Source organism: Nilaparvata lugens, chromosome Y, assembly GCF_014356525.2.
Source record: "Nilaparvata lugens isolate BPH chromosome Y, ASM1435652v1, whole genome shotgun sequence".
Taxonomy (NCBI): domain Eukaryota; kingdom Metazoa; phylum Arthropoda; class Insecta; order Hemiptera; family Delphacidae; genus Nilaparvata; species Nilaparvata lugens.
Window position 1 is genome coordinate 8,950,814 of NC_052519.1, and position 15,344 is coordinate 8,966,157.

Sequence of the window (15,344 nt, forward strand, 5' to 3'; positions counted from 1 at the left end):
TCTCCATCATCGCCATCACCATCCTCATTATCATCAGACTCTGAGTTTGCTGGTGATGATGTTGGTTTAACGAGAAGACATTCGAAATCAGCATAACAGGTTAGGGGTAGTTTATACTTTCTCAATGGGTTTTTAAATTCTAAATATGGCGGTGTACCGTCCTCTTGAATTTTTGGCATAGAAACCCTCGTTACTTTCTGCTGTGAACAAAATTCTTCATGTTCTGTCATTCATCTCTCTCCATCTCGACTACGGGTATAATACGTGAAACACCGATGGCAGATTATTATTTTCCCTTCATGTTTTGTTAATTGTTTCCTAACAAGTTTTTCAAAATCGGTAATTAAACAATAGTGTGATTTGGTTTCTACTTTACATGTAGCTACATCAGTTGTTCCCTCATCCCCGCCCTCTTCCTCATCATCATCGGTGTCTGCCTTTTCAATGAGTAGTAACAAATCAAAGTGGTCCTGTCTTATTGATTCGCTAATTCGTCACGGATAAATTAGATTTTTATTGTCAATACCGTATACATTGACAGAAACTGTAGGGTTATTCTTCTCGAATCTATCCAGTTGACTTAATGGGGTTGGGAAATCAATGTTGTTGAAATTATATATTGGGTTGCGGTTGTTTAATAAACAAAAATAACAATTATCAACGCGAAATTTACAACTACCTTTAATGTGTCGCGCTAGTAATGCATACATAAAACACTTAGAATCTGTTTGATTCTGTGAGTTTATGATACAATGTTTAGACATTATACTGTTGGGTAGCTTAATATATGAAGAACCATTTGGTTCTTTCAATGGTCTGTATCTATTCATTCTCAGCATTAACCCATCAATATTTCGTAAGGACCAACCACTGGATTTACCCTGGTAATTTGTCTCTGCTATAAGTAAATTAAAAAATGAATCGCGAATCTGTTTTTCTAAATTGTCTAATGATGTAACTATAAAATTAATTGTTTTAAAAGCAACATCGGCTATCTCAACAATTTCTTGACTGTCTCTATTTATTTTCTGGTATGTAGATTCTACCACAATATTAAACTTTAATGCACCGCTTGTATGAAACTCGTGTGCTAATAAATTGTAAATATAATTTTTTAAACCATTAAACATTGGATTGTAATCTATAAATGGTTCGTGACCGGATTTACTGTGTGCATAATTGTTCTAGTAATAAGTTTTCAAACACCCTCTAAATTCATTCTCCAATAAACTAAATGGATTATATCTATGTGCTGTTTGGTCCTTTCCTGCTCCACTAACAACAACAGGTGTTGTCTGCTCTTCTTCTTCTTCTTCTGCAGTTTGCGCCAATCTTCTCCGTTTAATTGGCGCCATATTTGTAGTTACTACTACTACAAATTACCTACGGGAGAAAACAACATAATACAGCAACAATATTTACATACAAAGTAACAATAGATTAAAAAAGATTATTACCTGTTTAGTTTTTTTTTCTATTGTATTGACGATGATGTACACTCGCTCTGGTTTACTTTAATATTAAATGTTCTACCATATGGTTGAACAGACATTGAATAACCAGTCATGTCGATTTTATTATTTTTTTGTCTAATTTGAACATTTTCTTTTTGAAGTAGCATTCTGGCAAAACGTATGACTTGTTGTGGCCACCAACTTCAAGTTTCATCAGAATTCTATCACCATGTTGTGTTTTCAAATGAGAAGCACTGATCATGGGGTAATTCTGATCAGGTATCAGTTCTTGTAAGCTCCTATATTTATGTGATGCTTTTCCTGCTGAAATCGCTCTGACTAATCCTTCTGCTGCTGCTGACATCTGAGAAAGTCATGGTATTCTATTCTGTACAAAATAGATTATTACACAATGATAACGTTTGATCTTGTACTTGTTCTTCCTTCAAACAATAGATTTTACGTATGTCTGTGAGTAAATTTTCGTAGTTGTCGCCTAAGTTTCTTCCATTTGTTGTTGTTGTGCGTGTGCTTCTTGGGAAAAGACCTGCCCACCAATTAAAATCCACAAACGACGGTGAATTTAGTGTATACTTTTGAGTGAAATATAAGTTTAAGTGGTATAATCGGAAAGTCAATTTGATGCAATTGCAATACCAGATTTCACCATCCATCGCAAGAATACGTTCGTATGTACATGGAGCAACCTGCAACAATCGTAATGGAAGATACCAACCACTGTAAGCAATCCTTCTAGCATTATTCAATGCTATACTATATATGACGTGTAGGTTATTTTCATATCTCTAATTAAATTGCATAAACTTTCCATATCTTTTTGTAATTCAACACAGGTCCATCGTTCATTTGGTGTCATGTTTTTTCAATTTCACACTAGAAAAAAAAAATGCTATGATAATATTTTTTACTTTAGTATTTACACGTTAGTGTGTCTGCGCTAACTTCGGTGGTGAAAATACATAAGGTTTCTCATAATAAAATCAAACGTATACTCTTCGGGTTTTCTATCAAATGAACTATATCTCTCCGGGTTAATCTCTCTTAAAATAAATAGGTCGATATATCTAATCCTGTTTTGAATTTTAAACATATGCGATGTAATATCGAAAAAATTAATATTATTATTATTATAATATCGAAAAAATCCTGACAACGACATTTGAACGTTACTAGAGTATTTAAGGGACAGAATCACTGGTGCTCCAAACATGATAGCAAATGGAAATCTTTGGTAAGATCTATACGCTGTAGCTTGTCAAATGTAATGTAATCGACACCATCTTCTTCTTCTTCAAAGTCAAGATTATGCAGATATAATGCTGTTATATCCGCGCAGGACAAGTGTTCAGCAGCAATCATACTCATGAGGTCTTTGATATCTAGTCTCTTACATATGGCATACAATTTAGAAAGTAATGCACAATTACGTCTGCCGCTGCTGCGAGAGGCACAATTTTCACCATATTCTAAAATCTGAGTTTGCATTGATTTTGGTATGCTGCTCATGTCTGCTCCATAGTATATAGCATTTATGCTGGCCTCTTTTGATAAAGTTAGTAAAGAAAGTGGTGATTTTAGCTCGTTTAAACCCATAATTAAACTGTTTGCCATGTGTCTTCTCTTAGAGGAGAACGTCTGCAAACAGAAAAAAACAAAAAATATGTTTGTGTGTGTCTCTCTAGAGGTTTTTACTTTGAAATAATTTCTAATGAGATAAGAAGAAGAAGATGTTACAAATAGTTGTGAAACATACCTTTGAAGAAGAAGAAGAAGAAGTTTTTGTTAACAATGACTCTCTCTCTCAATCAAATAATAGCACACACTGCTGGCTGGCTTGTAAGTGTGTGTGTGATCACAATGGTAGTTGCTTATACACATCAATTTGTCTCAAACAATGGCACACACACAGGCTGCTGGCTGGTAAGTCACAGAGAGACAAGTGTTCCGTTCGAGTTTTCAGGCAGCAATAACTCCTTCCGGTCAAATTGAAACTGTTTTATGTGATTAACAAAACAGGAGAAAGTGCGGTGGCGGGGGGGGGGTGGAGGCAGTAATTCTCAACTGTAGTGGGATTGCGATGGTCGAAGGGGATTAGTAGACACACTTGTAAGTCATCTCAACCATGTGAATTGCGTGATGCATAATCTCTCTGCTAAATGCATTAACTCAAACTGTTTTGTCACTCACTGGCAAAGCCCAGGAGGAAAGGCTTCCCGCCCGCCCGCTGCTGCCGCTTAACCTACAGCAGTTGGCGGTGGGCGGGGGGGGGTGTGCTCCAGAGCTGCGTGTTTTGTCAACAGGCAGGCAGCAATAATTACATACACACGCACACCCGGCCAATTATGGGTATTACGCTGTACACGACAACAGAATTAAAAGATTTTAACTGGTCGGTGGTGGTGCTGACGACAATCGGTGCCTGCTGCCGCCACCCCGCCCGCCCCCTGTCACCACTAACACTATTGCCTCATCTTTGGCAATATTTTATAAAAGGGGTTGACACACAATTATTGTCTCTTCTTCTCTCGAGCAGTAGGCTACTTTGTGTGAGCGAACACTTACAGTACAGACAATCACTCTCTCTCTGCGTTTCCTAACAGAGTAAGTCATCTTATTGATTTTTTGTTTTGCTAGTAAGTGTCTCATTGACCCAGTCTCTCTGTCAACACAATAAAGAGACTTTTATTGATTTTTGCTGGTTTTGTATTGCATTTGATGAAGGTGTGTGTATGTCGTTTTCAGACATGAACAATAATGAGGGGCAGCCAACCAACCTTCCCCCTTGCCACCACCACGCGCCCCTAAGCTAAGACTTGTGTGAATTGTAATCAGTAAAACTCAAACGGAACACTTGTCTCTCTCTCTCTCGACAAAGTCGTCTTATTGATTTTTTGTTTTGCTGGTGAATGACTCTTTGACCTCCCAGTCACTCTCTCTCTCTCGTCAGAATAAAGAGACTTATTGATTTTGCCTACGTTATAAATGACAGTATTTGATAAACTTTGGTTTTGCTACCCTTGTCTATTATTCAACATTGACGGTGATACTATCCTTTTCTAGGTTCACAATGATGCCAGTTTTGTTTTTCACAGTGCAGAAATATAATTAATAATTATACAGAGAATCAGCATCACTATTCTTCAGTATCTTTTTATCTACTGTCATTAAAAAACGTGGACCCCACTATAGTAGCAGTGTATTATAATCTCACTTTATATAAAATACACACACACCCACACACACACACACACACACACACACACACACAACACACACACACACACACACACACACACACACACACACACACTTTACCTCCTTCCACTTTTCATACACCAAATAGCTGGTTCGACAAAATAAAAAGACAATTAGATTTTTCGGCTTTATAGCCTTTTTTTGTTTTTTTATTAGCAACACAAAGTTACACAATTTTTTTTTTTTTTTTTTAATCACATTGTTTGAGTTTACAAATTATATTATATTTTAAATTTAAATAATCTCAAAAGTTTTTTTAATCTTACTACTACTTTATCAGACCGAATGAACCGTTCCAGTTAAGGGGCGGTATTCTTTAATTACATCGTAGATCATGAGACAATAGGCACGTGTAGATTCAGGTATATTTTCACTAGCTTCAAAATCAACTCTTATGTCCACACTGCCGGTTTTCAGCGTTTCTGTCTGTCGTGAACAATCGAAAACAAATAACGGCAACTTTTGTAGAGCAGACTTTGGTAGGAGTGGAATTCCGGCACGTGTATCTCCGTGATTATAGGTTCCATTGAATTGTGTGTACATGTTATACATACGAGAATCATCCCCGTCAATAGTTTCGTAGGGAAAGTAACGTGTATTCAGATAAACACGTACATCTTTCACTTTACACTTGTCAAAATGAGATGCATTCTTTGTTGCCACACCACGTCTTGCAGTTTGCAACGCAACAACAATATACCTTGGATTTTCCATATGTGATGCAGTTTTCACGTTCCATGAATGCTTTGTTCTTGATGGTACAGACGGATACTCATAAAGTTCCCAATGCCTGAATGACATTTGTATAGGTGTATCATCTCTAACCATTTTCAATAGAGAAAGTTTTGCTTCATCAGAAACCTCAATGTACGGTATCCTCCACTCTAGGCGTTTAATGTCAATTTTACCTTTGGTATTAAGACAATCAATATTGTTGGCAGCTCGTCTCAACACTAATTCTTGTTTGACATTCAGCATAATACGTCTATAGTCTTCTGCAAAACCCAACAGATAGCGTAGTGGTACATTGAGAATATTTGTGTCTGTTTCATTCACCGAAAATGGTTTAAATCCGTTGGTAGAATCGTGAAGATAGCCGGAATTCTCCATTTTCTCCTGTTCATCTTTTTCAAAAGTGACAGCATTTTTCAAAAGTGTAGTTATGCCTGGACTTCGAGTACTATCAACCTCAGCCCCATTAATTTCATAACGAATTTCAGAAAATAGAAAAGCGAAAAATCCGGGTACACATGCTGCTGTATTTATTGCCTTTCCATCTGATGTGGTAAGTGTAAATTCCAAGTGAAGATAACTCTCTGATGTGAGAGTATAAATGTCCGTTTGCTGGACACATAATTTGATCTTGTCATTGGCTGCAAAACTCCTATTGTAGGGTGCATGAGTGTGAAAATCATAAGAGGTAATGCTGTCGTCTGAAAACGGTCCGCTTCTCCTTACATCCAAAATTGACATTTTTTTTCTTCACTTTGTTCTTTTTGTACTAATTACGCGTAGTCCTATGTTTAGTGGATAATTAATACTTTTAGATGCTAGCTCTGCAGTGTCTGGCAGACGAATGACGTTTTTGTTAGTCGATTCTGTATTATCAATATTTGGCAAATCCAATAGTCGTGTAGAATCTTCTTCTCTTCCTTCTTGCCTATTACCACCAAGTCGTTTAACAAACAATAGTACCATTATTGCTGTTTTCTCAGATGAAGAGTAATATTGATTTGTTCGTTACGAAAATTAACTAGTCATCCACTTTCGTCTACAATTTGCAATGTGATAGAACTTATGTGTTTGCTGTCCACAGGCAAATAGACTACAGTGTTTGCTATGATAGCTATTTTATAGCCAGGATCGATCATAGGGTAAAACTCATAGAGAACATGGTCCTGTACACCGTTTGTGAATGAACTGAGAACAATATCACACAGTACACGTACAACATTAGGTCTATCCAATTTCATTGCTACGTCACTCTTTGCTTCTAAATTAGGTTCTATAATTCTATTACTTTTAATGCCCAACAGTTTACCTATTGAGTCGTCCGACGAAAATCTTAATTGACAATCACATTTGAAAGAACATTTCATTGTGGAGGGATCTAGTGCAAGATTTAATTTAACACCATGCTCTTTCAATCTAGACTCTAATAAATCTTTTATTGTTTGAAATTCAAAACTGCCTTCTGGAAGAAATATACTTTGCCATTGTTCTCCTTCTCCCACTCCTCCTCCTCCTCCTGTGCTACTCTCATCTTGTTCTTTATTCTTAGTCACTTTTTCCTTCTTTCCCCCCTTCTCCTTCTCCTTCTCCTTCTCCTCACCACCACCTATGGACGGTGATGTTTTTGAAGGTAGATTCCACAGCAAATAGCTATCCATCATGCCAATACCGAGAATTTCGTCATGTGTAAGTTCTAATCGATTAGCAGTAATAGTAGTACTTCGTTTCTGTTTTGGTTTTTTTGTCAAAAATTCCAAGCTATTGTTGAAACCATTTTCAACGTTTGGAATTGAGTTATTGCATGTGAAACTGAGCAATCCCAGCTCCCAACCTCCATTGTTGCCTTCCTCTTCATCTCTAGTATCTATTGGTGGATGAAACTCGCTTATCAAAATTGGCTTGTTACCACCAAAACAAAGCATCTTGTTATGTCAAAGTTGACTCACTCAATGACAAACACCTGTTAATGCATTGTGTTTTTATATTCTAGATTTGCGGAAAATCAATAGTGAGTGAGGATAGTCTCACTCTCTCTCTCTTATTCTAAAGAATAGGTAAGTTGTAAAAAACTGAGAAGATAAGTTAATCACAAACACACTTTATTTTTATTCATTTTCAAACTTACATAAAATTGTGGTTATTCATTTTCAAACTTACATAATATTGAGATTACAAAAAATGAGTGCCATATATTTCATCTACAAGAAATTTTAAACATAAGTGTCCACAAATGTGTGAGTAAACATTCTCTTGTTTACGTTCAAAATTGTATTCTATTGTTGTGGCTGGTGTTTGTCCACGACGCATGTAGGCTATAAATTCATGTGGTGGACTAAGATTGCCAAAAGCGTCAAAGTAGTGAACAACATTGTCCTTCTTCACATAACACACCCAATGTGTTCCTTGTCCACCTAGTATATCGAGATTTATACACGCGCACTCTTGACTTTGTGGTCCACAAAGAGGTAATGTATTACACATAAAGACACCACGAAAATTTTTCAATCGTAAAATACAAGCATACTTGTAGAGATCAGCTTCGCTAAGTGCTCTATCTGGTAAGGCTATTATCGAAGTTTTTAATGTGGATGATGACATTTTTTTCTTCTGCTGCTCCCCCCCACTCCTCCTCTTCCTCTCACCATGTATGGCTGTAACTGCGGTTGACGTCTCAAATAGATTCCTCGACCTGACACTACCCTCCCCCTCATCCGTTTTCTCCTTATCGTACTGTGTAGACTTGTTGGTCTGTTTGCCTTTCTTCTTCTTCTCTGTCTCATCCCGCCTCCAAAAGTTGATTTTGCTTTCATTATATTGGTTACAGCTAATGCCGCTGCTTTTTTCAATAGACCCGCGTCTGAAGATGTTACTCTGCTCCAAGCACACTCTGCTAACTCTCTATCAGCTACTGCTCTGCTTGCTGTGTCGCTGCTGTTCGCGTACGCAATATCGTGCTTCTTGCAAGCTTCATCCAATTTATTTACACCTGGGTCGTTTCTTGCTAATCTTTTAGCTAATTTTGTCCCTGGTCCGCAGTACGAGTAGCCTACAAAATTTAAAAAAAAACATATCGACATAATTATTATTATATCTAGATTGACTACAGCTTATCTTGCACTATACTGTTTACTTTGAGAATATTTTTTTTTTACCTGGTATGTGGAGTTCCACAGGTAATAAGTTAATGGATTTATTTATAACACTTCCAACTGCACCAGAAATATCACTCAGAATTCCACGTCCTTTTTTTAAGTGACTTTTTCCCCCACTACTTGAAGAAGAAGATGAAGTACTCAATATCTTCCCCTTCCCAAAGACAGCCATCAAATGGTTTGTTTCATTCGATAAGTGCTGTATTTATTGCATTCTGCTAATGAGTCTTTCTTTTATAAGCTCTTGATGTAGAGTATTTTGTGACAATTCCTTTGAAATTGCATCGGCAATAATTGCAAACGCAGACACTGTAATTTCTCTCACTCTTTCCATTAGTGTTTCACTATTCAACAGTGATTTAATCATCTCTTCTTCTGTTAATTGCGATGATGACGATGACGATGGTGAAGATGTAAATTCTTTTATTGCTTGCTCAATCAACTGTTTACACGTATTTACATTGATAGCATCTCCATTGTTACGTGGATTACCAACATTAGTAACTCGTCTGCCACGGATATTAATGTTTCCAACAGGATCCATTTCTGTTAACAGTTGGTTACTTGTTCTTCTGCATCTGATGTTGTTGCTACGACAATAACGATAATACTAAGAAGGAGCACTAGACCTCATTTCATCATAAAAGTCACCAACCAACCGAACACATTTCTACCAATCGCGTCCTTTTCTTTTGATAAAACCCCTTTCCATCACATTTTTTCCTCCTCCTCACTTAAATTGGTGCCGGTGCAATGCCCTCTATATATCCATTTTCAATTAGTTCTTCTAAAATCGAATTGATTTCGTTTTGATGACCAGTATTGCAAACTGCGTGTGATTCATCAAGCAGGTGGAGCCTATCAACCAACTCATTAGGGTTATTCCAGTAAATATAGTCGATGAATGTATTATTGTCACTGTTGTCTGGAACAATATTGTACAGAGTTTTCAATCCTCGACCTTGTACTTTCTTTTGCTGCAACAATGGTGTACGAGCTGCTGCTGCTGCTGCTGCTACTGCTGGTGATAATGATTTTTTCAGCAGGTCATCATCATCAGCTGTTGTTGTTGTTGATGGTTTCTTTGGAGTAGCTTCATCAGCGAGTTGAAGTATTTTTTTATTATTGACTTATACTTTGTTTGATTGTAATTAGCAATTTTGCCATCGGTACGATAACCTTTTCTATAAACATTAGTCTAAATAAGAATTCGTCTGTAAATGCGTTTATCTTTTTCAGTTACTAGAAATATGTAGGGATTTTTCATGAAAATCAGCTCGCATAGGTCTTGTGTAACTGGAAACTTGCATACACCAAATTCTCCAGTTTGTTCATCTCTTTTAGGATTACTTAGAATTATTTCACTACCATCATTGTCGAATGTCATTACTTTGCTACCTTGAAAATATTTTCCACTAAATGGTTTGATTCTTGGTCCAAAATGTTTATCAATCTCCTTTTCTTTTTTCAACCATCTCAAAATATAACTGCCCAATATAGTATTTTGGGATAGTGTCGTTTGTGATACAGGTACTGTAGTTTCCTCTTCCTCTTCATCATCATCCTCCTCCTCCTCCTCTTCCTCCTCTTCCTCATCCTCCTCCTCCTCCTCCTCCTCCTCCTCCTCCTCCTCCTCCTCCTCCTCCTCCTCCTCCTCCCTAGTTTTATTAACAACATCATCATCGTCTTGCAACAAACGTCTCTTTATTGAAGAAACTGCTGCTGACACGCTCCTATTCTCTTCCTTTTTCACTTGTTCGTTATTGTCTCCTCCTCCCCTCCACTCTCCTTTGCACTGTCACTTTTCTCCAAAATCGAAGGTAGAAGAGAAGTAGTAGATGATAAGCTGTGTTTCCGTTTTCCAAGGCTGGATTGAGATAATGGTGTAGAAGAAGATTGTTGCTGATAAAAGTAATTTGTTTCAGGATATAGTGATTGCTGATGATGCTGTATTGATGTTGATGATGTGTTGTCATCGCTACGGTTGAGAATAAGATTTGTAATATCCTTGAGTGGTTCCAAGAGCGGTTGCATTCGTTTAGTGTTTTGTTCGTCGCTTGAAGATGAATCTTGTGTAAGTGCTTTATGTTTTTGTTTTATATAACGTTTCAGCTTACTTATCTCAGTAGTAGTTGTCAATTTATTCTTTAGTTTACTGTTCTTTTTCTCTTTCTTCTTCTCCTTTCCCATATTTTTCCTAGTCTTCTTACTTATGTTGCTGTTACCACCACCACCAGCACCAAGTGCTCCACTCCCCTCCATCGCAATAACCAGCACTAGACTGAAGTTATTTCGGTTGTGCACTGACTAAAAATGCATCGAATCCTTGTCTGTAGCGTCCATTATCCTTGTCTGATGTACAGTCAATAACTAGAAACACATGCGCGGATGACGACCATACATTATCACACATGGTTTGGAATTCGTCCAGTGATATATCACCACTGCACACATGATCTCTGAACAAGTGTTTTGTATTCAACTGGTCCTGTTGGAACATGATTAGAAAATTAGCATTGTCTCGTATCAATTGTTTTGGTATACGGCTGTAGGTTTGTGCCAAATAAAAACAATCCACATTGCTGTGTCATCCTGTTGTGAAGTAACGTCGTATAGCATCTTGTTGTTCACAAATTACATCGTCAAATATAATTATAGAGTTGGGTGGCAGTTCGTGGGGTGGTGGAATTTCATCGCTTGCGTCACACTCTGTGTAACTGAGTTCCGGCGCAAGACCACTCATAACGGCACGTAAAAAATTGTATTTATCTTGAAATGTTGTTTTGGAAAATATGTAGATATGTGAGAAACGAATACCATTTGGATTGAATAGTATGTTGAATAGAACATTTGTTTTACCACAGCCTGATGGTCCACATATAATGCATCTCACATGATTCGGGAATAGAGAACTGTGTCGTAGTTGTCTTTTTTTTCCCCCCACCTGTTGTTTCAAATTTCTACTGACAATACAATCAAAATCGATAACTGGTAGCTTTTGTTTAGTTTCAACAAGTTCAATATTTCTTCTTTTACTTTTTCCACCTCTTCCTCCTCCTCCTCTTATCATCATTATCAGATCAGATCAGAACAATTGATCCAAGAATTATAACTACTATCATAACCTTTCCAACTGACTAACAGCTTATTACCCTGTCTCTTTATAACTTTATCGATTTCAAACACTTCGGGCACAGTAGTTTTTAACAGCTCCTCAGCATAGAATCCTCCTTTTATAGGTTGTTTACGGTAGTCTTCCAATTCGTAGGTTACAGTGAGTGTTGGTCTAACACGTGTGACTGTAAACAGTTCGTTTGTCCAATTCGGAAGGTAGCCCTTGTCAAATATCATTTTATACTTGCTTATACGAACTCTGTCACCGGGCTCGATTTTCTGCCAGCGTCCTGGATAGAAATTTGGCACTACCACCTTTGTTGTCAGTTTTTGACGGAATTTACGATGATTTTCAGCAATTTGGTCCAAAAGTAGTTGCTCATGTTTTTCATTTACTTCGACGGGCCGCATACCAATTGTTCTATGCACCTTTTCATTGTATTTGTTAACTAAGCTATCGATTATGTCTATCCACTTATAAGGTCCCCGTTCGGTAAACATAGTCCACATTGACTGTTTTAATGTCCTATTGAATATTTCAATAATTGAGGCTCTCTTATCAGAATAGCTAGTATAGTGATTAATATTATAGCGTTTCATTAGATTGGCAAACTTTGAGTTTATAAATTCTTCTCCACTGTCAGTTTGAAGGTTATGTGTGCTGCCATGTCTATCGAGTATAGGAATAAACGCATCGACTATCTCATTGGCAGATTTATTTTTAATTGGTACTGCGTGTGCAAACTTGCTCAGACAATTTATTATTGTTAAAATGTATTTGTAGCCTTTGTTGTGACGTGAGTAGGGAATCATTTCAACCAAGTCGGCTTGTAGTAAATCTTTTAGCCCCTTTAATGTCACCTGTCCTGTAGGGTAGTTTTTCAAAGCTGGTTTGTGTAGTTCCTTGGCTATTACAGTTTTTTCATTTTCAATCTTTTTTTTTCTCTTCTTCTCATTCTCCATTATGAAACACCACCACCACCACCACTTCTTTTCACCAATAGCGCACAAAAAATGAAAATGGTTTACAAATAGGTATTACCTTTATATTTATAAGACTATATCGAGTAAATATTTATAATAACCTAAGCATGTAGTTCAGGGCCAATGGCTTCTACCATTTCACAATACGTTCTACTTGTGGGAAATTCGATAACTAATCCTTGACCATTGTTGAAAGCAAGAATGCTGGTAGCATGAAAGAAAGTATTGCTCATTATGCCTAGGAAATTCTCTGCAGAACCAAATGGTTCTCTAACATGTGTATTGTTGAAATCAAACACAACTTCTACAATCCACCTTGTACCACTTGTGTATTGACAACAATTTTGACTCAAACAATTAGACTTTTTTTCTCTATCCGAACAGCACATTTTTTTCGTAAGATGATGATGATGGTTAGCTGATGAAAGTTAACTGGTTGGCACTACTGCAAGCTATTGAGGGTGATGTAGAGTGTGATGGAGATAAGGTGTACACCTCGTCGTCTTCTTCTTCTTCTGTGATATTGCTAAACAACACCTCCTCTTCGTGACAGTATGAAGCACAACTCACAACTGAACTATTGTCACCAGATTCATGAAATTCTATAAATGGAAATGAGTCATGTAGACATGTGCGCATGTCATATTTACAATTTACTCGAGAACAAAGAAATAAATCTAAATTGAAACCCCTGCAACAGCCATATACCAAGTGTTGAGAGTATTTAGGATAGTAGTTATATTGTTCATAACAGTGTTTTTTTTCTTGTTCTCTACAGATTATAATGTTGGAGAAATTAATTACGAAAGTGACTGCACAAAGCACAATGGAAAATTCATCCTCACCAAATTTAATGAACAACACATCGTCATCATCGTCATCACCATCATCACCTGCAATTCCAATTGAACCTGCAGATACAGCATCTAGAAATTCTCTTAATAATTGTAGTGGTGTCTATATAATAGACATTCAAGGATTTAAAGACAATAATGGGGAACTAGTTGCTAAAGAACTTGTAATTCTAGAGTCAAGTGAAGATCGCGGATGTCAAAGTGTAGTGACTAGTCAATATTTTTTTGAACAACCGTATCCAAATACCTGTTTGACAACAAGTACAATCAATCAAAATAACGGGTTAGTAACCAAACATGGACTGAGGTGGGGGGAGTGTGGTCTGATGGGTCAAGAGCAATTACTACCCTACAGATGTTTTAAACATGTTATTGTTGATGCAATTGAAGGGTGGTTGTTCAATCCAACCAAAAGGCAAGGAAATAGAATAGAAATCTATGTTTATGGGTTTGACATAATGACTCTCCTATACAAACAATTAGATGGTGTAATACACGATTATGCTCGAATTATTGATATTTCGTGTGAGTATGCTTCTGATTTTAGACCACCAAACCTTGATGGACTGTTAAAGAAATGTAGTAGCTCAATTTCACATGTCTATTGTGAAGAACATTATTCACTTACATTATTGGAGGAAATACGTCTATGTATACAAGAATCTCTTGCAACACAGCAGAATAGTGTTGGTGCTGATAGACATGACTATAGATGTTCATTGCAGATTGTCCATGCTTTGCATGGCTATATCAAACAATCAATGTTGAAATTGACCATGAATATGTAATTGTGATTTCCTGTAATACCTATTGAATATATAAATGTACTTTGTGTGTGTGTGTGTGTGTTAACCAAAATATATACTATTTTATTTGCCTCTCTCTCTCTCTTCTCTTCTCTTCTTTACCCATCTTCACTTACTGTATTATTTCATATTACAACACAAACAGTGTGAAATCAATACTCTGGCACGAGAGCATCCTTTTTTACGGCTTCTTGTTAGCCAATCAATAGCTACAAAGGTAAGTAGCAGAGGTAGGAAAACACAGGGTAAATTATGCAACCCGCAGTACAGCAAATCAATACTCTCACTTCTGGGTCTAGAAGTGTGAGTGCACTCACAAACCTTACTGGGGGGGGGGGGGGGTAAGGTGGAAATCAATAGCTATTATATTTCAATAGCCTATTAGATGTACAACAATATTGTGTGTGTAATCAATACTCTAGCGCGCGCGCGCACCCCTGGCAGGAAAAGATTTTCAGGTGGAGAAATCTAGTTGGAGGTTATACTTCTAAATATTTAATTTCAATAGCCAATATCATATTACAACACACATACAATTGAGTGTGTGTCTGTGAAAATCAATACTTGGACACTGAGCGTGCGTGTACGCTTAGCAGTCTGCTTATGGCGGGAAAAGATTTGGTGGTTAAAACAGCTGATTTGAATCTTGAACTGTCCTTTTTATCCTACTTCAGGTAACCAATCTAAATGTACCAATTGGAAACAAATTCAACTTCCATCTAATATCTGAACTGAACGTTTTTAAAGCAATACAAGGTAGTCACAGCAATGCAATTGGGGTGGATAACATACCAATTGAATTTATTAAAAAAATGTTGTTTGCAGTGTTGCCAACCATAACATTTATTTTTAACAAGTCCCTTGAAAACAACAAATTTCCTGAAAATTGGAAGCTTGCTCTAGTACATCCAAAGACACCTCTCCCAATAAAGTTGAAGATTTCAGACCAATTAGTACTTTACCCGTGTAGTG

General features: G+C 37.0%; 1 protein-coding gene across 1 annotated transcript; it reads right to left on the bottom strand.

The window, feature by feature from the left end:
• Positions 1-4,917: 4,917 nt before the first annotated feature.
• Positions 4,918-6,610, bottom strand: LOC120355277. The gene is made up of 2 exons (XM_039443625.1): positions 6,330-6,610; positions 4,918-5,949 (listed from the first exon to the last, which is right to left on the bottom strand). The coding sequence occupies exon 2, from the start codon at positions 5,838-5,840 to the stop codon at positions 5,007-5,009; it is 834 nt and encodes a 277-aa protein (XP_039299559.1). The 5' UTR covers positions 5,841-5,949; positions 6,330-6,610; the 3' UTR covers positions 4,918-5,006.
• Between the last annotated feature and the right edge of the window lie 8,734 nt (positions 6,611-15,344).